Here is a 22543-nt window from a genome sequence, read left to right as displayed (position 1 = left end):
AAGATGGCATGGGTCCCGGAATCGCCTTAGCCTGGGGTAAAGAAGTGGCTAGGTCTTGCTCTGACGCGTAGATAATGGTGCAATTGCAATAGCCCCTCGATGGGAGTCAATTTTTGGACCATTTCACGATCATGATCGCAGGCGCACTATCGTGAGATCCAAAAAAGAATCGATAGCTTCAACGTTCTTTTCTGTTTAAGGGGTTCAAATGACGTCAGACTGCGTTGGCAGCTTGGGGCTAAGACGTACCACTGCTGCCCTTTCCTGGGTCGTCAGCACGAGCCATTCGATGCAGAATGTTTCCTCATCCATACAGGAATCATTGTCTGGCATTTTTCTTTTTTTAATCTTTGGCTGTTGTACGGGGTACCTCAGCGGCAGTGGCCCATGAGTTTTTGGCAACGGTGCCGCTCCCGAAAGCAACCAAGGACAAGCGCTGACGTGACTCTTGTTTCTACTCTTTGCTGTGTGCAAGAGTCATGCTGGCGGTGTCTTAGACATTGATGTCAAGCTTTTTTGCGGTGAGGCTTCGAACCTAGAGACACTCGGCGCGTCTCATTGGCAGAGGACTCGAGTTTCAATGGCTGGTTTGTGCTACCCGCCGTCTGAATCCCGGGCGTTTCCCGATTTCGCTTCGCGATGGCGATGCATGTACTCTGTACAACGTTGCAGCGTCCAAGTACCAACTCTCGGTGTAATGAGTTTGGAGTCTTCCCCAATGGGTAGAAAGCTGCCACGGTAGCCTCCGTCCGCTATTCCAAACCCGGCGCCGTGTCATTATATAGGCTTCAAACGTAGAAATTACCTAGCAGCATCTCCGGAGTGGCTCGGCAGGCCGGGAGACAGAAATGAAGCTCGTGGTACCTACTGACCTGGAATTAACCGAGAAATGCAGGGGGCTTTTTACAGAACCTTGGATCGGGGTGGTATCAAAAGAAGGAGAAAGGAATCAAATGCAATGCTAAAAAAAGGTGCGCAAGTTCCTGCATCGTCGCGTGGCGCTAGGTATACTTGGCCAGAAGCGGCAGGCCAGAAGCTGCTGCAAGGCGGTGGAATGATTTAAAACGCTGCGACTACTTAACCTCTGCCTGCGTCTGGCGGGCTTTTGACAGCCAGTGATGCGCGGCGGCTAGAAGGGCCCGAAACAACAGGGCCGTGGAATTATTTCTGGCGGCAAGGCAAGGCAGGCAGGCGTCATGGCCCTTGCTGGTGGATATGATTTGAGAGGAGGGCCTCCCAAAACCCGGGCAAAGACATGGGTCGTGCAGCGTTTCAACGATAGCATTCGCAGCAGGGCATGCTCCAGGCAATGTAGGTACCTACTTGCAACTTCCAAGGCCAAACGCAAGCCAGCCGGTAAGAGTTCTGGACTGCCATTCCAAGAGTCAACGACGCTATTGGCAAGATTAGTGGGCTAAAAGTAGCATCAATACAGAAAGGCTCGTGCTTCCAGGCTCGTTGGATAGAGGTCAAATACATGTATCCGGCTCGCTCGATAGGGGCCTTGGGGGTCCTTGAGAAACCTGAAGCCCCACTGCCACATATACGGGGCATCCGGAGCTACCTGATGATAGTGGCTTTCAAATTTACGGAGAGACTGCGTGTTATCCACTGCGGGCGCAGAATTGCACGCAAAAGCCGCCTGTGGTTGTGCACTCGAGAGAGGCGCTATTTCGTTACGCAAATCAACAGCGCCTGGCTAGCACCGCCTGCTTCTTGGTAGAGGGGCCTGTAGGTATCACCTCCTGGCCAACACCGTCGTCTACTTGGCTGTAGGCGCCGCCAGTTGGTCTCGGCCCCGTATATATCCCCGTATTTGCGTGCATAGTTGTCTCAATATGGGGCTCGCTGCGCTGCCCATTCTGCTTGTACGCGGCATCTACCTACGTCTAATAGCTTGGCCTCCGTATCCGTAATAGAGGATCAAGCGAAAAGGGCAAAAGAGACCTGGGCAGGCTATTTCCGTGGTTGCTTAAATAGCTCTCCAGCCTCCCTCCCCCCCTCGGCCTCTGGTGTGGCTGCTTCTGCGATTCTGGATCTTGCGACGTCGTGGTGACGATCTTGTCTCTCCATTTTCAGCTCCCGGTTTTAACGTTTGTGGGCTTCGAGATCGCCTGCTTAGTGCGCGCCGCCTCAGCTGCCACTCACCCGGTGACGTCGAGCATGCATGCTCCCGCGCCGTCACAGAGAATCTAGAACCGTCTTGGCAACGACGTGGAAGGACGTCAAGGAATTGGACACGACGACGACGAGCAGGAAAAGCTTCAAAAGTGGGTTGGCCGCTGGCAAAGGAGCAGCTCAGAGTTGCTTTATTTCTCTTGGACTTGTCTTGGCTCTTGGCTGCACTCATTCCGGCCCTTGGCAGAACAGCGCCAACAGCACATCTGATACGAGCACCGTCGCCCATTGGATACAGACCGAAGCGCTGACGAAGACTCGAGTGGCTCGCAGCATCGTATGACTGCGCCTTCAGCAAACTGAAAAAACCGAAGCAAATACGCCACGGCTTAACAGCTCGAGCATAGCATCCTCTCCCCTCATTCTCCTGAGCCAGTGAGACGCATAGAGTACCGGTACCTGGTGAGTAAGATTCCAATGGGCTCCCAGTTGCTCCATCCGCCGTGCCGTGGCCCGTGGCTTGTCGGTATAAGCCCGCCAGAAACGGCGCGAGCTTATACTTGCACGCGTGGCTGCCAGACTCCCGCCCCGGACAAGTTGGAGAAGACCACGAGAAAAAAAAGACAAAAACGTTATGAGGCGCTCCTGAATCGAAGCGGAGCCCTTTGTGCTTGGCTTTTTTTTTTTTGTTGTGTGCTCCAGCCCGGGTGTTCCTAGTCATGCTGCTGTCATGCCAATGTGCTTGATGGCTCCGGCATATCCGCCGCCTGGGAGCCCGCCCCCATAGAAACGGCTTTTCCACAGTCGTTTTGCATGAAAGAGGCCGTTAATGATAAATAGTTACTAGACGCTCGTTTTCTTTTCCCCAGTCTGTACTGCTGCATTGTCTCTCGTTTTTTTCTTTCTTTCGCCTTCTCCTTCCCAAAGAAGAAGACGGCAAAATCGATTGGGAAGAGAGCCCCAAAGCAGCGCAACAAAGCATCAAACCGCCAAGCGCTAACCGCAGTTCGACTAAATCAACACGATACGAGGCAATCTTGTCGCGTGCTTGTCTCACGAGGCCCTCCCGGATACTAACAAAGGTCCTGGAACAAACATTCGCTACGAGGCCAAGAGCATCTTTCACGCCAAATCATTTACACAGGGAAAAGAAAGAAAAACAGAAAGAAAGAAAAAAAGGCCTCAGGGTGCGTCGTGGATCGCCACTCTTTTGACAGACGCCTACTTTATCTAGCCCGCGACCACTGCGAATAAGCTCAGCTGTCTTAATTTTTTTTTTCGCTCGAGTCGCTGGGTCCCGCCAATAGCAGCCTTCCCCCTTTTTGAGCTGTGCATTTACCATTATCGACTATTGCATTCCTGGCCGGAGGAATCGGCTCCGAATACGATACGACTAGGGGCCGAAGGGACGAATATCGAAAAGACGAGACGGTGTTGGAACTGCTCGCCATCGTCCGCCATCATCGCAGAGTATAGTGTCTGTACATGACATCGCGGTGCTCTCGTCAGCATCCCGCATAACCGCTCGCTCATCGACGTCTTGCGTGTCTTGGTCCACGGATCGGCCGCATCGCCATCATGGGTCGCAATCGAGGTTCGTGCCCCATCCATTCCTGTCTCGCCCGTCATTTACGCATTCGTCACTATGCCCCTCCCACACCCCTACCAGCGCCCCCAAGGACCCCTAGCCTCTAGCCTGGCCCTCCTTGTAGGCTCCATTTCCCTCGCTAGACCCCAGCATTGCGCTGCGCAGAAAGGGCCGGTGGCATCATTGGCCTCCACGCACCAAAACGCTTGGCTGTTGCGCAGCGCTCTTGGCTGTCTTTGGCGCCCCGTCTGGCTGTTGTGCAGCAGAGCGTACAGTGTACTGCGGCGTGTGCGACCTGCTGCCACCCGCCACCTGTCACCTGTACGCGCCGCCAAGGTGGCTCTGTTCGGCGCTGCTCACAATTCGAGACCAGACGGGATGGATGGATCTGCCGCTGAACACCACTGCTTACCGCAATAAGCATGTCCCAATGGCCTGCCTGTCCATGCTAGCCTCTTTTTCTTCCTCGTGCTGACCAGCGGCCTATAGTTGTCTCGTTCATGTCCTCGTTTTCTGCTGGGCGCAAGACACCGACTTCTCCTTCGTCAACGCCTCCCTCGGACGGCGAGTCTCCCTTGTCCAAGGACTTAAAAACCAAGGTCAAGAAGCGTCACTCGCTCGCGCACATCTCGCTGCGCAGCCCTCCCACGCCGCCGTCGCAGTCGGACTATGGCAGCCCAGTAAACAGCGTCGACATCAACAGCGCCGACATCAACAACGTCGAGCCTCCCCGCCGCAGCCGGAACAGTCCGTCGCGGAATAGCGCACGACCCATGTCCATGATCCAGACCTACCAGCCAATGGTCATGGAGGTCAACCAGGACACGATTCCGGAGCTGCAGCCCATCTTTTCGCTGCTCAACAGCCACTCCAACAAGCTGTACCACGAGGGCTACTTTTTGAAGCTGGATGACCAGAACACACGTATGTTTCAATCCATCAATCTATTGACTTTCATTCCCATCGGCTAGCGTATCCATCGACGATTGATATAAAAACGGATTGGCTAACTTTATACGCTTTATACAGAGGGCAAGCCGAATCCCGACAGAACGTGGACCGAAAGCTTTGCGCAACTCGTCGGCACTGTGCTCTCTTTGTGGGATGCCGCAGAATTGGATGCCGCCGGCGAAGATGGCGAGGTTCTTCCCAAATTCATCAACCTCACAGATGCCTCACTCAAAGTGGTAAGACACCCCCAACCCCCACGTGCTCTGCTTGCCCTGACTGCGAGACACTGACATTCCCCTTTTCCTCACTTTTGCAGATTGACTCGCTGCCAACTCGATCTAGCGATGAGCAGCCGCTGCAAAACATCCTCAGCCTTTCCACCGCTGGCAGGAATCGGTACTTGCTGCATTTCACATCTCATGACTCACTTGTCCAATGGACATCAGCTATCCGATTGGCCATGTATGAGCATGCGGCCCTCCAGGAAGCCTATACTGGCGCCCTGATCGCCGGCAAGGCCAAATATCTCAACAACATCAACGTCATGATGGAGAGATCCAAAGTTACGATAGGGGCCTGGGTCAGAGTCCGATTCGGTGCTGGCGTGCCATGGAGACGCTGCTGGTGTGTCATCACACCGCCTGACGAAAAAGAATACAACAAGCTTCAAAAGGAGTTGAAAAAGAAGGCTCCCTATGATCGATCTCATGCTCGCGTCGTCAGAGGAGATGTCAAGTTCTACGATGTCAAGATCGAAGGCAAGAAGCAAAAGAAGACCAAGCCTGTCGCCTCCATCAGCGAAGCCTACTCTGCCTATGCAATCTACCCCCAAGCCAAGTCTCTGATAGACGCTTCTACTCTCGTCAAGATCGAAGGCACCATTTCAATTCATTCCACGCCACCGTCATCCTCGGAAGGATTTGTCTTCATCATGCCCGAGACACGCCCCGCTGTCAGCGGCTTCGAGATGATGCTCCGCTTCTTGTTTCCGACCTGGGATACTTTTGGCCTGTACGGCCGCCCGGGCAGAATTGTTGCTAGCGTGCTTGATGCCAGGTCACTCATGTTTGCCATGCCCAAGCACAAGAAGTACGGCTACTTGGAACTGCAGGACGTTGTGACGCTCTTGCATGATGAAAAGAGCTCGACCTGGGATGAGAGGGAGTGGCGAAAGCGTCTCAAGGATGCCACTGGCGCGCGAATGAACTCAATCGAAGATGGAAGCCGGGCTTACTCTCCCTCTTCGTCTTCGCACAGAGCTAGCGCTAGACTGAGCTACAACAACAAGCCCAGAGCAGTGGGTATTGCCGACGACGATTTCCGCAATTCCTCGGACTCGGCTAGCCCAATCTCGACCGACTCCAGCTCTTTGCCAAATGACCAGTCCCCCTTGGAAATGGCTGGGCGAGTGGGAAGCTCAAGCTCGGATGAGGGCCGGGCAGTCACACCAAACGGCTATGTCGAGCCCATTGAGAGCAGCAATGGAGCCATCCGCACGCCGGAACCTGTCGTTCGACCTCCGGTCATGAACCGCCTTCCCTCGGATCGCCCAAGCAACGCGCCATATCACTCACCCGACCTTCGACGAGCCAACAACCGCCTGTCCCAGGGCACCCTGGCCCAAATGGCCAAGGCTGGCGGAATTGCTCTGCCAGGAGTTCCCGATATCCCAGATGACGACGATGAAGATTCCTACCACACCGCGCCGCCACCACCAGTTCCGGTTCACGGCGGCGACGGTAACACCTTTTACGCCAACGAGAATCGATCTGCCCATTCCTTGAACCCTCCGCCGAGTCACCACAGCCACCATAGTAACCAAGACGGCGACCGCCCGCCCACTGGCTACTCCAATCGATCCAACCAGCGACAGCCATCTCCGTACGGCCCCACAGTGCCTTACTCGCATGACGACTATGACCAGAGGCCGTCCACAGGAGATGCCTATCATGGCCAGCGCCCGCTACCGCCTCCTCATGCAACCTCCTACCCCAATGATCGCTATGCTGCCTACCCTCCAAACGGTGGCTCTCCCGGATATCGGCAAGGACACCCTCAGCGGAAACCTCTGCCCATGAGACCTGGCTCTTATGACAATAAACACCAGAGTATCACTCCCAACGACATTATCGATCATTATACTACCCAATCTCGAGCTCAATACGACGGCTTCCTCCCTCCTCAGCCACCGATGCATCTCGAGTTTGGCAACGAGTTGACCAACGAGCTTCAGCAACCTTTTGTGGACCGACCTCGCGCGGGTGTTTTGAAGACGGTCGGCGGTGCTGATCCGGATGCCCACTATTCTCCCGGCTTCGGCATGGCAAACGTCAACTTTGGACCAACAGTAAACTACGGTGCCCCTCCGGTGCTTCGCAAGCCTGCGCCCCCTGCAGCGCAAGTGCCACCGCCGAGAACACCGACAGAGCACGTTGGCCACAGGAGACAAGACTCGGCGACCATGCCATGGCAGCCTGCTGCGGTTTCGCCCAGCTCTCAGCGGTCCCCTGGCCTCACTCCCCAGCAATACGTCCAGCACAGAGCCTCTATCGCTTCGGCACCGTACGGACATGGGAGAACCCTCTCAGCCAACTCCATGGGCTCCATGATGGCGCCCAGCCAGCATGGTGGATACCCGCAATCAGTATCTAATATGCAGCAATACTAAAACGGCGCTGCTTTTCCTTACAGTACACTACCAGCATTTTCTTCTTCTTTTGGTTACGACATACCCTCCTTGCAAGTTTCCTTGCCTCTTTCTCTCCTCTTTGTTCTTTCTTCCGTCTTTCCCTATACGGATTTTCTCGAATATCTTTCTATCTTGCGATAGATACCCTATGAAGCGGTGGTAATGTATATGCAGCTTTGGATGCAGTATGCATTGGTAGGCGTTGGGCCGGAAGCATCACATATTGCACAGTATATTTTTTAGAAGCAGTATCAGGAATGCTCTTATGACATCTTTTTTTCTTCTCATGCGATTGGCGTTTTGTTGTTTTCTTTTGTTAGCAGGTGGAAGTTTTCTAGTATTCGTGTCAAGCGGACATGAAGATTAAAACAATGCATTGATCACTATTCTTGATACCAGGTAGACTCAGTATACAGATGGAAATATCACCAAGTAACGAGGACACTTTTCCCCTTTACTCGCCCCGTGACTTTTGTTGCAGAGCATTTAGCAGTTAACTGACTGTGATGAGACCAAGTTTTGGCGAATGAGCAGGGCGCGTGATTACTATGACGTTTACCGGCGAAGCCGTGATGCTTTACATGTGCTTTGCACTTGGAAACAGCCTTTGCTGATGTAGTCGCAACTGCAGCGATGAGCTCTGGCGATGATATGGATTTAGATATGGATTTAAATAGAGGGGTTACAATCTGCCGTTTCATCAATTTGACGACTTGCATATGTAAAGCACGTAGGTGCAGCCGCACAAACGGCCATTATTCGCTGCGTCCCTGGTTTGGGAAACCCCTCACCACCACCGAAGGGATGCAAAGTCACGGCACTAAGCAGAGAATCGTCTAGGTTCTACCGTAATCTACAGAATGTCACAGAGAGGGCATGACATCTGTGGTTGCATGGGGGGGGGGGGGGGTTTTATTGGTTCCTCAGACGCGCGTGCGGGCAACGGGGGCACGCAAGCTGCAAGATCGGGAGCTACCCAATTTTATGCAAGGTCCTAGAGACCCGGCGGTGGCATCGCGAAAAAAGGTGAGGCGAAGCGTGGAAGAGAGATCTGGTGACTTATCTGTCGGGGGGAACTTATCGCGAACACGCGGTACAAGGGGGGTGTGTGGCGATGCGAGAGGCGCATTGTTTGACTGGAGGCGTTTTTTTCTTTTCTTTCCTTTTCCTTTTCTTGTAGAGGAGAACGTGTGGTTTTGGTGAAGAGACGCGCGCGGTGGGCGTTATTTCGCGTGACTGTCGGAGGCGTTTTTTGGTGTAAGTCCACGCACGCGCACCAGGCACGTCCACGGAACACGGGCACGGTACACGTCGTTTCTTGTTTCTCTTTCTCTTTTATGCTCTGTGATTTCTTTGGCGTTTTTTTTGCTGCTATTTTAATTTTACTCATGTAAGGGGATTTTTGTTACCATGTAGGTTAGGGAGTTTTCTTATTTGTTCTCCATACTTTGTGGCGCGAAAAAAGCATGGGACGTGATGTGGAAGCCATGGGGTCTGTTAATGACGTTGTTACGGGCTTGATGATCTATTCAGGCGTTTGGTTGTTTCATCTGATTTTCTTGTCTTGTCTTTTCTTAATTCTTTTTTTCTTCTCGCTGCTATTACTACCTACTGCTGCTGCTTCGTAGTTACTGCTACCATTTCCCTTTTTATTTCAAGTCGTATGCTGTTGGATAAGCATCATTTTCTCTCCCATTGCCTTTTCTCGGGCCAATTTACTCCAGACGTAGGCACTGCCGACCCCGCTATCGCTAATCGCCCATCCCGCCAGCTAAAAGGCCTGCTACTGTATACTGCGGTCTTGCTTAGCTGCCTGCTGTGTTCTCCTCATCTCTCATCTGTCAAACCTTGAACCTCTTTTCTTCTTTAATTCCCCGCGCAGCCATAGACTACCCTGCTAGTATTCCTCTTTTTTTTACATTTTCCTTCAATTTCCCCACACCGTTACAGCCTCACCTCTAGCAAGATCTGGCGCCGTGGCGCAACAAAAGAGCGGCCACTACGGTGCGGTGCGGCTGGTGTAGTAGCTAGCTCCCTTATTAATTGAAAAAAGAGGGCGCTTGTGACAGTCACGTCGGCCTAGGCTCCCGCCAAGTTCCCTGATAAAGAGCACGCTCCCTTGTTGGTCCCAAGGCGGTTTTGGATTTCAATCTTGTCTTCATCACAGTCTGCTTATCCGACTAGCATAGCAAGCGCATTGTTTCTTTACACCTGAGGCAGGCAACCTGGACCGATTTCTAGCTGCAGCTTCATCGGGTCGCTCCCAATGGACGGCGAAGGCGATACGCAAGAGCCAACGCAAGGTAGGACCCGGCCGTGCATCCCAATTCTTTGTCCCTTGACGAGCTTGAAACGATGCGATGCGACGCGACACGATGCGATTTGATGCTGACATCCATGCTTCTCGCAGCGACGCAAAATATCCTCGACCCGCGCCGATTAGGGAAGCAGAACTCGGGCTTTTCGGACGACGACATCTCAGACATCATCTGCGTGCTGTACCCGCACTCGGACACTGCGCGAGTCGAGGTCCAGCAGCTGCTCAAGACCGAGTCGCCGTACCTCATTGGCAGGGACGAAGCCGACGACGTGGAACTCGACTATGAGCACGAAGATCGACCGAGTCAATTCGAATCCAACCCCGCAAACCATGGCAACCACGCCATTATCCTACGGCTCTCGAGCCTGGTTCACAGCCCTGCGGCCGGCTTTGTCTTTGGGAGGAATCCTGGCCGATGCGACATCGTCTTTGCCAATGATCCGCTGAGGAGGATCAGCAACATTCATTTTCGCATCTTTGTCAACGAGCACGGCACCGTCATGATCGAGGATCAATCTACCAACGGAACCTTTGTCGACGATCGCCTCCTCAAGAACACCCACAAAGACCCTACCAAGAAGCCCATTCTTAAATGGATGTTGAGCTCAGGGTCCGTGATCCGAATCTACCTACACAACGAGATGCAAGACCTCACCTTTCGAGTCCGAATCCCGCGCCGTGCCGACGAATATCTGGATGCGTACCAGCGCAAGGTGGACGACTACTTCATTCGACATAACCTATTGCCGGGGCCTGTTGAAACAATCACTGCCGGCCCCGGAGGCCATGTTGATTTATTCAAGAATGCTGGCCAGTTGATCACCCCGCGACGCCCGGAACGCCAACCGACCGAGCAGCGCTCTCCGACAAAGCGCAAAGATAACGTGCGGCGAGAGTGGAATGGGTCCGGCAAGTACAATCGCATTGGTATGATTGGCAAGGGAGCATTTGCCGTCGTCTACAAAGTGACGTCCAAATACGATGGAATGCCATACGCCGCCAAAGAGATTGAGAAGCGCCGCTTTATCAAGAATGGAGTGCTGGATCAGAAAGTCGAGAATGAGATGAAGATTATGCAGAGAGTAAAACATGTAAGTTGCGATTTGCTACTCACCTCAATCTACCGTGTACGACTTGAGAGTTGGCTAACTTGTGTGTGTGCGCCGAAGCCCAATATCGTGCGTTATATGGAAAACTTCGACTGGGAGGATCGTTTTCTCATCATCATCATGGAGCTTGTACCTGGGGGTGACATTGGAAAGCATGTCGCAGACGAGGGACCGTTTCCAGAAGCCGAGGCCAGGATAATTTCCCAGCAGTTGCTGAGCGCACTGGCCTACTTACATAACAACAACATCACTCACAGAGACGTCAAGCCGGACAACATCTTGATCAACTCGCTTAGCCCGTTGGAAGTCAAACTCACAGACTTTGGTCTCTCCAAAATGGTGGATACGGAGCAGACATTTCTCAGAACGTTTTGTGGCACCCTGCTATACTGTGCTCCAGAGGTGTATAACGAGTATGCAGAATATGACGATAAAGGCATAAGGAGCAGGGGAAAGAAGGCTCGCCGTGTACCGGGCCAAAGATATAACCATGCCGTGGATATCTGGTCATTAGGCGGCGTCATCTTCTATTCCATGACCGGCCAACCTCCTTATCCCGTTAAGAGCGGCACTAGCTATTCGGAGCTGCTGCATCAGATCATGACAATGTTGCTTGACATAAGACCGCTAGACGATCGCGGTATTTCCAATAGCGGCATCGACTTCATCTGCGCCATGCTTCAGCGAAGGCCGGAAAACCGTGCGACGGTCGAAGAGTTGGACGAGCATCCGTGGATTCATAGCAGGACGATTGAGGCCTCACAGTCGTTTGACGAAATCACCGACGAAGAAGATGTCTTGGAATCATCCCAGTATCACGGGACTCAGCACCAACCAAACGCATACACAATCGAAGACGAGGATGATCGGGTGAGTGATTCCGCAGGGGAAGAATCGGAAAGAGAAGACGACAACGTGCAGCAAGAGCAAAACGAAAAGGAAAACATTGACTGGAATTATACCTTTGGGCAAGGCACAATACGACCTCTCCGATTATTTGGAGAAGTCGGTGCCTCGGCCGTTGGCAGTTCTGGTGCCGTTCCAGAAAGCCAATTGAATGTACCGGCCCCGCAAATGACCGTCGATGGTAGCAACGGTAGCCATTTTGAAGGCCAAGATGACGAGGCTTACGATTCTGGGGATTCCGGTGCAACTCTTGTTAAATACGGCAGCATCTTTAGACCAGAGAGAAGCGTATCCATTGGTCATGCGCAGTCTGCCGATCAACTGCAAAGCTTGGTGGAAAACGTTGCCTCGCAAAGCCTTGGTGTCTCTGTGATTGGGATTGGGGACCCAAATGCGTCCAGCTATTCAATTGCTTCCTCCGATTTTAACACCAGCAAACGGAAATCCCCTTCGCCTCTCGCGGCAAGTGCAGATTTTGACAATGATAGCACGCCTACCGACAAGCCAGCTCTGAAAAGATTAAAATCAGAGGGGTTTATGGACAATGTTGCCGACCCAACAACCGAAGAGTATGACTTACTATCCCGCATGCCGCCGATTCAGAGATCTAACTCCGGCCGCCAGATCGATGAACCGGTGAGCAAAAAGATCTTTTGGGCTCAGGATCGCAGAACGTGGCACCTCAACTACCCCGAGATGACACAGCTTCAGTATGGTGCGTTTGTCCTGGCGGCCAACCAGCGGAAAGAGGCATTTCTCCCGGGCAAAACGCCCCTGTGGAGCCTGGCAATGAAATACTTCCCCCCCTGTTGCCGCATCAGAAAGGCAAAACACGCCGAGCGTACAGGCTCCTGCTCCTGATGATGAGGACGTCAATATGGACTTTCCGGCGACGGGTCCAACTGCCGAAGGCGCGGCTACTGATGAAACCGATATTCCAGATAGCGCTAGGGTAGTCCCGGTACAGCTCGATGGAGAATCCGGGGCTGTCGCTCTGATAACATCTGACGACTCGTCTTGCGTCAGAGATATTACCTGTCTCATGGCCGATACATTTATTTCATTTGGCCGCGGCCTCGAGAACACCGTCGTTTACGAGGACAAATCCAATTCAAGAGTGCCAAAATATGCCTTCAAGATTATGCTGTGGAAGCAAGGCTATGATCCGTCCAGCGACCCCGTCAGGACACCCCTTCCATGGACACAGGATTTAGCGGGAGATGAGAAAAAGTCATATCATCTCTGGATCTCGACCAAGGCCTCTGGCGGAATTCGCATAAATGGACAAATGCTCGACTCTTCCGACCCGAAGAAGCCCTTTGGCCCTTCAAAGAACTGGACCAAACTCTACGACGAAGACGAGCTGCTCGTGTGGGGCGACTCCAACGAACAAACCACGCTCAAGGTCACATGCCTCTGGGGCGGCTCATGCAGCGAGCGCAAAGACAAACATCTCGAGCTCGCGCCCCCCCAAGCTGGCAAAGGAGCTAGACGCCGCCTGCCTGCGGACAGAAAAGCGCATCCAGGACGCCTCCAACAAACGTGCCGAGAAGCGCCAGCGGATCAAGGACGTCGAAACGGAGGACAAGGAGCGCCGCCTGCGAACCGAGTTTGAGCGCGAGAGGAGCCTCTTCTTTGAGCGAAAGAGGCTCGAGGCCATTGAGCTCTTGGCCCCAAAACCGGGCCTCTCTACTACTAGTAATGCTTCTTCTTCGAGGAGAGGCTCTCCCGCAATGAGTCTGGCTCCGTCCATGTTTTCGACTCGATTGCAATCTACGTTGATGAGGGCGAGTCCGGAAAAGGATGCTGTTCGGTTGGTCCGATGAAGGAAGAGGATTTTTTTTTTAATTCGAGTTTGGGCGTTTTTCATCATCTTTCATTCTATTCATCACCTCATTGTTGTTATGCATCAAAAGTTCATGTAAAGCACAATGTGAGCGAGCATTTTTTTTTCTTTTCTTCTTTTTTTTTCTCCTTCCATCTCCATCTCATTTGGGATTGTTATTTGGTTTTGTTTTTGTAGGGAAAATGCACTTTTGCAGAGGAGTGAATATTGGGCTCCTTTTTTCTATACATGAGTTCAGGGATGTATGTGTTGGATGACTGGATGGCTGGGTAGGAAAAGAGGGAACTGGAATGGTCTGGAATCGAATTATGCTGGAGAGGGAAATCATGGGCAGCTCAGGCTGCAATTTGTTGTTATGATCGGGTACATATACCACACACACACACATGTCATCTAATATATAGGCGTTGCAAATCCCAGTATAATTAGAATCATTTATTTAGCAAATGCAATCTCAACTACAAATCGAAATCTTCTTAGTTCCTTGCTCCCCGACGCTGACTGACCGCGATTTCCCAGATAGCTAATTGTGAACCAGATGACAGCCAATCGATCTGCCACTTGTCCATCATTCCCTCCAACCGTCTTTCCTCCACATGGTGGATTAATCAACTCTCTTCGCCGCAATAAAAGCAATGGTACAAATCTAAAAGGAAACAAAAGAACAGAGACGAATAGGAAAGAAAAGGGGAAAACAAAAGAAAATAAGAAGGAAACAGCAAGATCTAAAACCTTCCGGCTGTACAAATACAAAAGAAAAACTCATAAAAACCAACGCATAAAAGGCCATAAATCCGGTTCTTCGGCCTGTCATAAACATTGTTCCCAAATCGCGTCAAAAAAGTTATACAAATAAAGCGTGATCCGTCCTTGGTAACAATTGCCAATTATTAGTGGGAAAAACAAAAGAAATAGTCGTTGAAAAGCAAAAATTGTTGTTTACATATAAAGACTTCGCATTTATGTCGGAAGTCTAGTCGAAAGATGAGGTCTCGCGGCTGCTTTTGCTGATCGCATTCTCCTTGTCAGAGTCATCATCTGATTGATGTTCGTGATCCGCGAAGCTTCCCAAATCAGGAAAGAGTACACTAGAGACGTTGCTGGAAGATACAGGAGAAATATCAAATTCATCAAATTCTGTGAATAGTTAGCGTTGGAGCAAGATAGCATCGTCCATGCGTATCAACTTACCGAGCATATTGGTTCGCTTGCCCGGCGAGCTCTCAGGAGAATCTGGTTCTTCAATGATGGGCTCAGGGATCCAGTACGGCGTTTGCTTAGGAGGCTTTGCTGTGCTCTGATAATCTTTTGCCCATTTGCCTGGAATGCGCGGTGCCCAAGTGCCAAAAGAGCAATAATCATTCAGATTCGGAAAGGGGCGTTTGCGAGGCTCATAATAAGGGTTACTACTGGGTTGAGAGTAGTCACTAAATGCGCTTTGGCTGAATGAAGAGTCATCTTGCATTGTGTAACAGTCAGAGTCAAATCGAGAAGGGAAATTATTCCAAGGTGATCCTTTTCTGAAGGAGGACTGGGTGCTTGGTCCTCCCGCGTAGGGCGACGTATAGCTCTCCCAACGGTTGCTTGACGGCTCTGGGAATCCTTGAGCTTGCGAGCTAGAAGTCGGGGAAGGAGGAGGTCTTTGTGAGTCCCGCTCTCCTCCATCATCTGAAAAAGCCGCCGCTGTGCTGACATTTGCTGTATTAAAGGCACTGCGAGTGGCACGTAGAGGCGGCCGACCGGTTTCACTCCCAACGCCGCCGCTAGAACCATAGTTGAAGGTTGACTTTCCACCTGGTTTGAAGCCTGTGTAGCCATCCATGGCAGGCGACGTGGTCGATTGGTATGCAAAAGGACTCGAGTACCAATGGTCTCCACTGGCACCAGACAGAGGGGGCAGCCAAGAACTTGCAGGGCTGTCTTTAGAGAAAGCTCCTCTGTAACCTCTCTCAGGGATAGCTTCGCTATACCCATCCTCTCCTGCAAAGGAGGCAGAGTTGTGAGGCTCTTGCGTTCTTGCATAATAGCCAGTCTGTGACTTCTTTGGCGAAGTTCCAAATATACCCACGCGACTGGGTATAGTCTCCTCGTTGGGCTTGATATCTTCCTCAAGAATCTTGGCATGCGAAGTGGCATTGCTTGACGCGCGAGAGTCTGAAAGACGAACGCCGACTTTTGGTCTGAATTTCACACTTTTGCTTCCAGTGGATTGGGCTGAACCATCAGTGGAAGTGTGCCCCTCCGTAGAATTATCGGATGCTTCTTCGGATATATCAGAGCGGGGGGCTTTTTCGGAGTGAGCAACTGATTCTCGTCCGTCTTCAGGTGCCACTGAATGGAAAATATCCCCCTGGCGGCCGTAAGGAGAGTATTTGGAGGAACTTCGGTAATCTGTTGGCAGCTTGCTTGTTTGTTGAATAGGTGAGAAAATATCTTCGACATAAGGGGGCTGGTATCTCGGCGTTGTTGGAGTGTTAGGAGAGCTGCCATATTGACTTCCTGGGCTAGTTAGAGGACTTCGCTCTGCCCGTCTCTGAGATGATCCAGTGTTGCGAACTGGATAGTAGGGCGAATCAGGCGAGGAGTTCGAGGGGCTGAGCTGAGGGCCGTTTGTCGAAAGCTTCAGCGGTTGCGGAATTTTCTTTGCTTCGGGAGAGCCAACAGCCTTGCTACCGTCTGGATGAGCTGAGAAAAGCAAAGTATCCAATTTATCCTGATGTTTTTCCAAACTCGGCCCTGAAATCAATGATTTTGCGGGCATACCATTTCGAGTGTGATTGCGGGTAGAATCAGTATATGAGCTGTTCTTGTGGGAACGACTAGGAGCCTGAGATGATTACGTTAACTCCGATTCCACGTCTTCAAATCTATATGAAACAAATTACTCACAAAATCAACCATGGAGACGTCTGCGATGGCCTCGGCAGATCGGATTTCCTCCACGCAGACCGAGCAATAGTTGGGAAAGGGCCTTTCGCCTTTCGAGGTTGGGTGGTTTTGCTGAAATTCTTTGGATCTGACATTTCCGCACCCATAGCAGAAATGATAGTCTAAAGCTCCATCCTCAACGTTTTCTTCGAAACAGTCTTCGCAGTAATTCATAGACGGCCTGCCTCCCGGGACAATAGGGTGCTTGGTGTGATAGTTGGAAGAGCGAACTTTGCCGCAGCCCGTGCAAAGATGGTGGCGCATTTTTCTCTTTGGACTCATCTCTCTCTGAGCAACTACAGGCTGGGATTGAGTCGTAAGCTTTTTGGACTTTGTCTTCGAATCGCGAAGCTCAGAGCCTTCGGACATGTTCGATTCCTTCAGAGGCACCATGCCCAGCAGCGTGTTCAATCGAGTATTCAGCTCTGTTTGCAAAGCGGATAGCTCACTTCTCAAGGTGGCATCTTCTGGGTGTTTCGAGAGCTTTACCACCACTCCATCGAGCTTGCTCTGAATGCGTTGAACCTCCTGAGAAATTGAGCTAGGTTGGTGGGGTTTGGGCATGTTTGTAGGGGCCAGTGTGTACACAGGAAAAGGCACATGTTGAATAGCATCAGAGGCAGAATCAGCCTTGGTCAAGGCTGAATAATATTGTGCCGGGGGATACGCAGAGCCCGCAGGAAAAGCAAACACGGGTTGGTAGAACTGCGGTTGGGAATAATTGGAGGTGAGCCGGGGGAAAGTAGCTGATGATGGGATGGAAGAAGCAGGTGAAGAAGTTCTGAGAGTGGCTGGGCTCGAAGAGGATCTTTCACGAGCCTTGGAGGAGTCTCGCTTTGAAGTTCGACGGGTAGGTGACGGCTCAGCATCAATTCTCTTTGGCTTCTGTTTGGGAGAAGAGCGCTGGAAGATACGCTCCTGTGGCTTCAATTGACGTTGGGAGCGAATCTTGAACGACTTTTGCGCCTTTGGGGTCTCGTCGGCTTCTTCAGTGCTCGGCTTGCTGGCATTTAAATCGAGTGTCGACAGCGACTCATTGTCACTCGATTCATCGCCTGGGTCGTATTGAATCTTGATACTCTGCGAGTGAGACTGAACTTGGGCAGCTTCTCTATCTGCACGCTCGATGTCGCGGCGTGTGGGCAGATTGAAAGCAAGGCTGAGAAGATCAACTCCGCCGTCGTCGGTTGGGTTTTTGCGTCGATTTTTCTTGCTGCCACCCATGGTAGCTGAATCGACAGGTGAGATGGCAACGGCGTAGATGTGAGAGAGAAGTTCAATAGACGGAAAGCGATGATTGAGGGTGGAAAGGAGATGGAAGAGAGGGTGGTAATGGAGAATCAAAAAAGAAGAAAAAGACAAGAAAAGACAAGAAAGTTGAGTGATTGAGAACGGAATTAGATTTTAGAAGAAGAAAGAAAAGAAAGAGGGGAGGAGAGAGAGGGGGGATAAAGGGGAGTAAGTGCAACGGCCATATGAGTGAAAAGTGAAATTGAGTTGAAATAAACAGAAAGTGAAGCCGAACTGAACAAAGCATGACACGACATGGGATGAAGGCGCGTCTCGTGCCATTTTGCGTGTTATGGTCATGGGGCACGCCAGCTGGAAAGTCCATCCGGTTATGCTGCTGCAGCTGCCAGTTTGTCAATCGATACCCGGGTGACAGTTTGATAGAGATCAATTGAAAAGACTGAATGGAATAACTCGTGCATTTACTGAGCGAATTGATAGCATCTAAATGCTGTATGATGATGGAATCGCGAACATACATTACTGCCCTCATTAATAGTGCTCGTGATCAAGGTTTACTCTGACAAATCTCGCATAATTTTCTTCAAAACATGAAATTGATATACATTCTAGACTAACTTTTGTCTAGATATATAGGAGCACTCGAGCCATGTCTTTTTTTTATCTGGCTTCTATCGGCCTCCCTCAGATACCTATCCGTGAAAAAACACATCCAACCCTTTTAATCCACGCGAAGCACTCTGGCGCCCCTCTTCTTCGTGGGCTTCTTCTTCTTCTGGCCGCGCTCAAAGGCAGCAGCATTAACGTGATCACGACCAATGTTGTCAAGATCCTTGACTTTGTAGATGCGGATAATCCAGTTCTCGCTGGTATAAGCCTCCTCAATCGTATTGATAACAGGTCCCTGGTCTGGGACTCGGACTTGTCGGACTCTATCAGCGGCCTGTCCCGGAGGAAACAGAGAGGCGTAGTTGTAATACGACATCTTGTACCTAGTTTTGTTGTTAGCATCGATGACTTGTTGCAATCGTCGCTTAATTTTTCACTTACATCAAGCTGTTCTTCATTGTATCAGTTGCGCCCTCATCGACACGGTATTCGCCCTGAGAAGTGAAAAAGTCTCGCTCCTTGACCTCGTCAGGCCAGATGCCTTCGGCAATACGGACCATCCACAAGAACTTGTTGATATCATCGCCAGAGTAGCCCAAGAGACCGCCGAATACGACAAGAACATAGTCAACTTCGTGTTGTCTCATGATTTCGTAGCTGACTTCCTCCCTTGAGCTCATGGCCTTGCCAACGGTAGCAATGTGGGTGTTGTTCCAGGTGTTGTTGTCGACGAGTGTAGGTCGGTCAGCCATGCCACCAATCTGGTAGCCGTAATCCCACCAGGACATAATCTTGGCATCCTCCTTGGTGTTTTGGCGCAGCCATTGGTAAGCCTCCCGATAATCATCAATGATGTGTTGACTTCCATCAGGCATACGGCTGGCAAGGACAACAGACGGTGAAGAGTAGGCGTTTGACGTAACCCAGGTACAGTGTGAGACAAACATCAAGAGGTAGACGAGGATAGATCCGGACACCAGCACCTTGGTGAGAGGGCTGTAGATGCCGACATTAGGCTTCTCAACGCCGCGGAGACCACCCCTTACCTTCTTTGGTGCTTCCTGCTCCTCAGCGGGAACAACCGACTTCCAGCTGAGGTATGTGTCGAGGATCTGAGAGGCTGACATGGCAGCGGCAACACAGACGACAGGCGTGAGCGTGAGCATCAGACGCACCATGACACCAGAGAAGTAGCTGCCGAAAAGGGCATACACAACGACAAAGACGTGTTCATCCCTGAGCTCCTGGAAACACAGATAGACACCAGCGGGGAAGAGCCAGACAAGGAAGTTCAAGTCAAAGAAATAGGATGGCCAAGCAGTGGGCTGATGCTCAGAGACAGAGGCAATGATGGGAATGTGGATCTTAGCATAACCGGTATCCCACAAAGAGTAGAATCGTCCGCTCCAGGGGGGCAATGTAGCCCAAAGAAGTAAGACCAACAAGACCAAGCAGACCCAGGCCAAACGTTGCCACGAGGATTGTGACAAGGAAGGTCTGGAATTGACGTCCAGAAATGGCAGATCGTACATACTCGATAAAACCAATAAGCTGGATGAAGCCGAAAATACCTATACAAGCGATGTTAGAGACAAGAGTTCCCGGTTCTATCAAGGGTAAATATAGTTCCTACCCAAGGCGGGCATATGCTCGCTAGTCTTTATGGGGAGGAAGCCGACAAAAGGAATCTGCATGCTGGCCAATGTTCCCAGCGCGTACCAGGTGGTGTAGCTGACATAGAGACGAGAGCTGTATCGGCCCATGCAGATCAAGGTCAGAGCGTGCACAGGGAGGAGACAGGTGATGAAAGCGTATCCACCCCAAGATGCCACCATGTAGCCGTAGAACAAGGCACAGAGGGCTCCCCAGAGCATGGAACCCAGCTTGAGAGCCTTGATCCACAGGTAAAAGGTGAAGACGAGAAGGAAGATGGCGATGGCCTCGTTATCGTAGCTGCCGGCAACGGATCTTGAGATGTAACCGGGCGCAATTCCCATGAAGATGGCCGCCAAAAGACCTGCAGATGGCGACGTAGTCATTTCGTTGGTCAAGAGATATGTAGCAAAGGCCGTCAGACCTGAGCAGGCCGGCGCAAGGAGAACGCAGATGTTGCGAATGTCGACGGGGACTGTCAGCGTCTTGAGAGCGTGGTAGATGGCACCGCTGGTGACCATCAGGCCGGGATACAGGGTGCCTCCGGTGACTCGACCGAGAGGATGCCATGTTCGGTCGTCAAACCAGTCCCAAAACTTGTGGAATCCATTTGCGACAAGGTACTTGGTTGCTCGGAAGTTGAACCAAGGATCGACTAGATGGGTTGGTTAGCTTTGTGTTATTGGGCAAGACAAGTCGACAAGTCGATGCGCTCCAACGTAGAGAGCGAGAGCGGATTCACTGACATTCGTGAATGATACTTTCAAATCCTAAAGGCGAACCGTTAGCTTTCAGCATAAAACGCCACCACAATTGCGATTGAGCGCCGCAATGGCCTCCACATCGCAGAATGGCAGCTATAAAGAACAGCAGCGACTTACGTATAACAGAGAACAAACGACTCGCAATAGCCGCGGCCGCAATGAAGCAGAGAATGACGACCCGGAACAGCGCCCGGGTGCTTTCGGTGGTGTAGCCCAAGGCGGGCCCTTTGGGGGTTTCGACCGCCATTGTGGCTCTCCTGAAGGTTGATGGCGATGCTTCGTACCTTACCTTGAGAAGCCACGCTGAGACGTGGTGAGGACAGCTTGAGCTTACAGCAAGGTGCTACGTATGTCAAGAGATTGTGGGGCCGGCGCGCGCCGGTGTTTTCCCGAATCATCAAATTGCCCATCCCACGAAACATCGCCAAAACGCTGCGCTGCGCCAATTGTAAAAGTGGGAACGGGATTGAATCGTGGCGGAAGCTGTAGAAGTGCTGTGTAATCTAGTCTGCATCGAGAATCGCCTTGGAGCAGCAGTTCATATTCACTGTCGTGGTTGTTGCTGATTTCCCTTGTTTGTGAAGCGAGAAGAAAAAAAAGACGAAATGAGCTAAAGAAAAAACTCCGCTGGTGCGCGAGTGTTATCGTTCCACCTCGAAGCTGCTTGGAGCCACATCATGCTCTGCGAGGTGCAATTGATGGTCGCTCAAACGTCGAAACACCTTCTCAAAGCATAGCTTGCAATGTGGTAACTCTTCTTTTTTAACTTTGAAACGTCTAAATGCGCATATTTTTACAAGTACAGTTCACCAGAACAAATGACCCAACGAAACCTCTATGCAGCGGCGCCATGTGTAGTTTCAAGTATACACTGCCTTTGCAGTCTGCGGTGTCCTGATTATGCCTCGTGAGGCTTTTGGGTTTCCGTGACGGTCATATTTTGTTCGTCCGCCAGCATCCTTTTTTCTCCAACGACCATTTTCCCGCTCCTCACCCCTCCATCGGCCCACGTTATTCCTCAGTTACGTCAAGGGCTTTCCTTGGAGATCTTTTCTAGCAACTTCTCGAGGTCAAAATTCGGGCTGTTGACATCTGTAACAACTATTCCCAAAGAGTTAGCTTTTTGCTGGCCAAATTCCTAGCATGCGCTTCCACTCCTCCTTTTCCCGTTGGAAAGCTGCAGAGTAGCCCCGCTGGACTGAAAGGAGAGAGACAGAGCATATGCCATGTGGCTGCGCGATTGTGCGTACCATCGTCTGCTGATGCTACAGAAGGGTTCTTCTTCTTTGCATATTCCGCCTTGGCCTGATCTATCAGCTTCTGCTTCTGCTCATACTCGTGCTGCGCGTGCTGAGCTCGCTGGGTTGTGGTGATCGTGCGCTGGTGGGAGAAGCCGTAGAACACGCCAAAGGCGAGGGCGGACCACCGGAAGACCTGGAAGAGAATCAATCAGAACTGTGTCGCCCAGCGAGCGGGCCCAATTGCACGCGGCTGTCGCAAAGATCGAGGCCGATGCGGGACGGCGGCGTGCGGTTGGGCACTGCGAGGTTTAGACCAGACAAACGTACGTTGACTCCTGTTGACGACATGGTGATGTTTGATGTTCGCACGTCGCGCGGCTGCTGGGAGCAGGATTCGAGGAGTGAGGGCGAATTTGGGGGGCTCGACAATGGCCGTCGCTGAACCCTGGTCGACGGTGGCTCGAGGGAATTGTTGCGTCGGCTGGGGACAAAGATTTGAAAAATGTCCTCGGGAAAAGTCGCAGTTTTTCCAGCCCCGGAATGCCGCTGCTACAGGCGTGGCTCTAGCCT

General features: G+C 51.5%; 7 protein-coding genes across 7 annotated transcripts; 3 read left to right on the top strand and 4 right to left on the bottom strand.

The window, feature by feature from the left end:
• The first annotated feature begins 1106 nt into the window (after nucleotides 1–1106).
• Nucleotides 1107–7965, top strand: TrAtP1_004499 (uncharacterized protein). Its single transcript, XM_066112328.1, has 5 exons — nucleotides 1107–2580; nucleotides 2959–3712; nucleotides 4196–4630; nucleotides 4736–4893; nucleotides 4974–7965. Exons 2-5 carry the CDS (start codon nucleotides 3697–3699, stop codon nucleotides 7323–7325), a joined length of 2961 nt encoding a protein of 986 aa, XP_065968411.1. The 5' UTR covers nucleotides 1107–2580; nucleotides 2959–3696; the 3' UTR covers nucleotides 7326–7965.
• Nucleotides 7966–9612: 1647 nt separating this feature from the next.
• Nucleotides 9613–12542, top strand: TrAtP1_004498 (uncharacterized protein; the record flags this gene model as incomplete). The annotated part of the gene is made up of 3 exons (XM_014083307.2): nucleotides 9613–9649; nucleotides 9757–10757; nucleotides 10836–12542. 3 exons carry the CDS (start codon nucleotides 9613–9615, stop codon nucleotides 12540–12542), a joined length of 2745 nt encoding a protein of 914 aa, XP_013938782.2.
• Nucleotides 12543–12558: 16 nt separating this feature from the next.
• On the top strand, nucleotides 12559–13296 carry TrAtP1_004497 (uncharacterized protein; the record flags this gene model as incomplete). Its single annotated transcript, XM_066112327.1, has 1 exon — nucleotides 12559–13296. The coding sequence occupies one exon, from the start codon at nucleotides 12559–12561 to the stop codon at nucleotides 13294–13296; it is 738 nt and encodes a 245-aa protein (XP_065968410.1).
• Nucleotides 13297–14500: 1204 nt separating this feature from the next.
• Nucleotides 14501–18226, bottom strand: TrAtP1_004496 (uncharacterized protein; the record flags this gene model as incomplete). Its single annotated transcript, XM_066112326.1, has 4 exons — nucleotides 14501–14664; nucleotides 14719–16354; nucleotides 16417–17684; nucleotides 18172–18226. The coding sequence occupies 4 exons, from the start codon at nucleotides 18224–18226 to the stop codon at nucleotides 14501–14503; spliced, it is 3123 nt and encodes a 1040-aa protein (XP_065968409.1).
• A 201-nt stretch (nucleotides 18227–18427) lies between these two features.
• TrAtP1_004495 (uncharacterized protein) lies at nucleotides 18428–19493 on the bottom strand (the record flags this gene model as incomplete). Its single annotated transcript, XM_066112325.1, has 2 exons — nucleotides 18428–18698; nucleotides 18757–19493. 2 exons carry the CDS (start codon nucleotides 19491–19493, stop codon nucleotides 18428–18430), a joined length of 1008 nt encoding a protein of 335 aa, XP_065968408.1.
• Nucleotides 19494–19680: 187 nt separating this feature from the next.
• On the bottom strand, nucleotides 19681–20979 carry TrAtP1_004494 (uncharacterized protein; the record flags this gene model as incomplete). The annotated part of the gene is made up of 4 exons (XM_014084001.2): nucleotides 19681–19886; nucleotides 19949–20623; nucleotides 20715–20738; nucleotides 20850–20979. The coding sequence occupies 4 exons, from the start codon at nucleotides 20977–20979 to the stop codon at nucleotides 19681–19683; spliced, it is 1035 nt and encodes a 344-aa protein (XP_013939476.2).
• A 405-nt stretch (nucleotides 20980–21384) lies between these two features.
• Nucleotides 21385–22477, bottom strand: TrAtP1_004493 (uncharacterized protein). The gene is made up of 3 exons (XM_014084000.2): nucleotides 22301–22477; nucleotides 21983–22166; nucleotides 21385–21833 (listed from the first exon to the last, which is right to left on the bottom strand). Exons 1-3 carry the CDS (start codon nucleotides 22319–22321, stop codon nucleotides 21760–21762), a joined length of 279 nt encoding a protein of 92 aa, XP_013939475.1. The 5' UTR covers nucleotides 22322–22477; the 3' UTR covers nucleotides 21385–21759.
• Nucleotides 22478–22543: the final 66 nt, after the last annotated feature.

The sequence above is a fragment of the Trichoderma atroviride genome, chromosome 2, assembly GCF_020647795.1.
Source record: "Trichoderma atroviride chromosome 2, complete sequence".
Lineage (NCBI taxonomy): Eukaryota > Fungi > Ascomycota > Sordariomycetes > Hypocreales > Hypocreaceae > Trichoderma > Trichoderma atroviride.
This window is presented reverse-complemented; position numbering and strand designations above follow the sequence as displayed.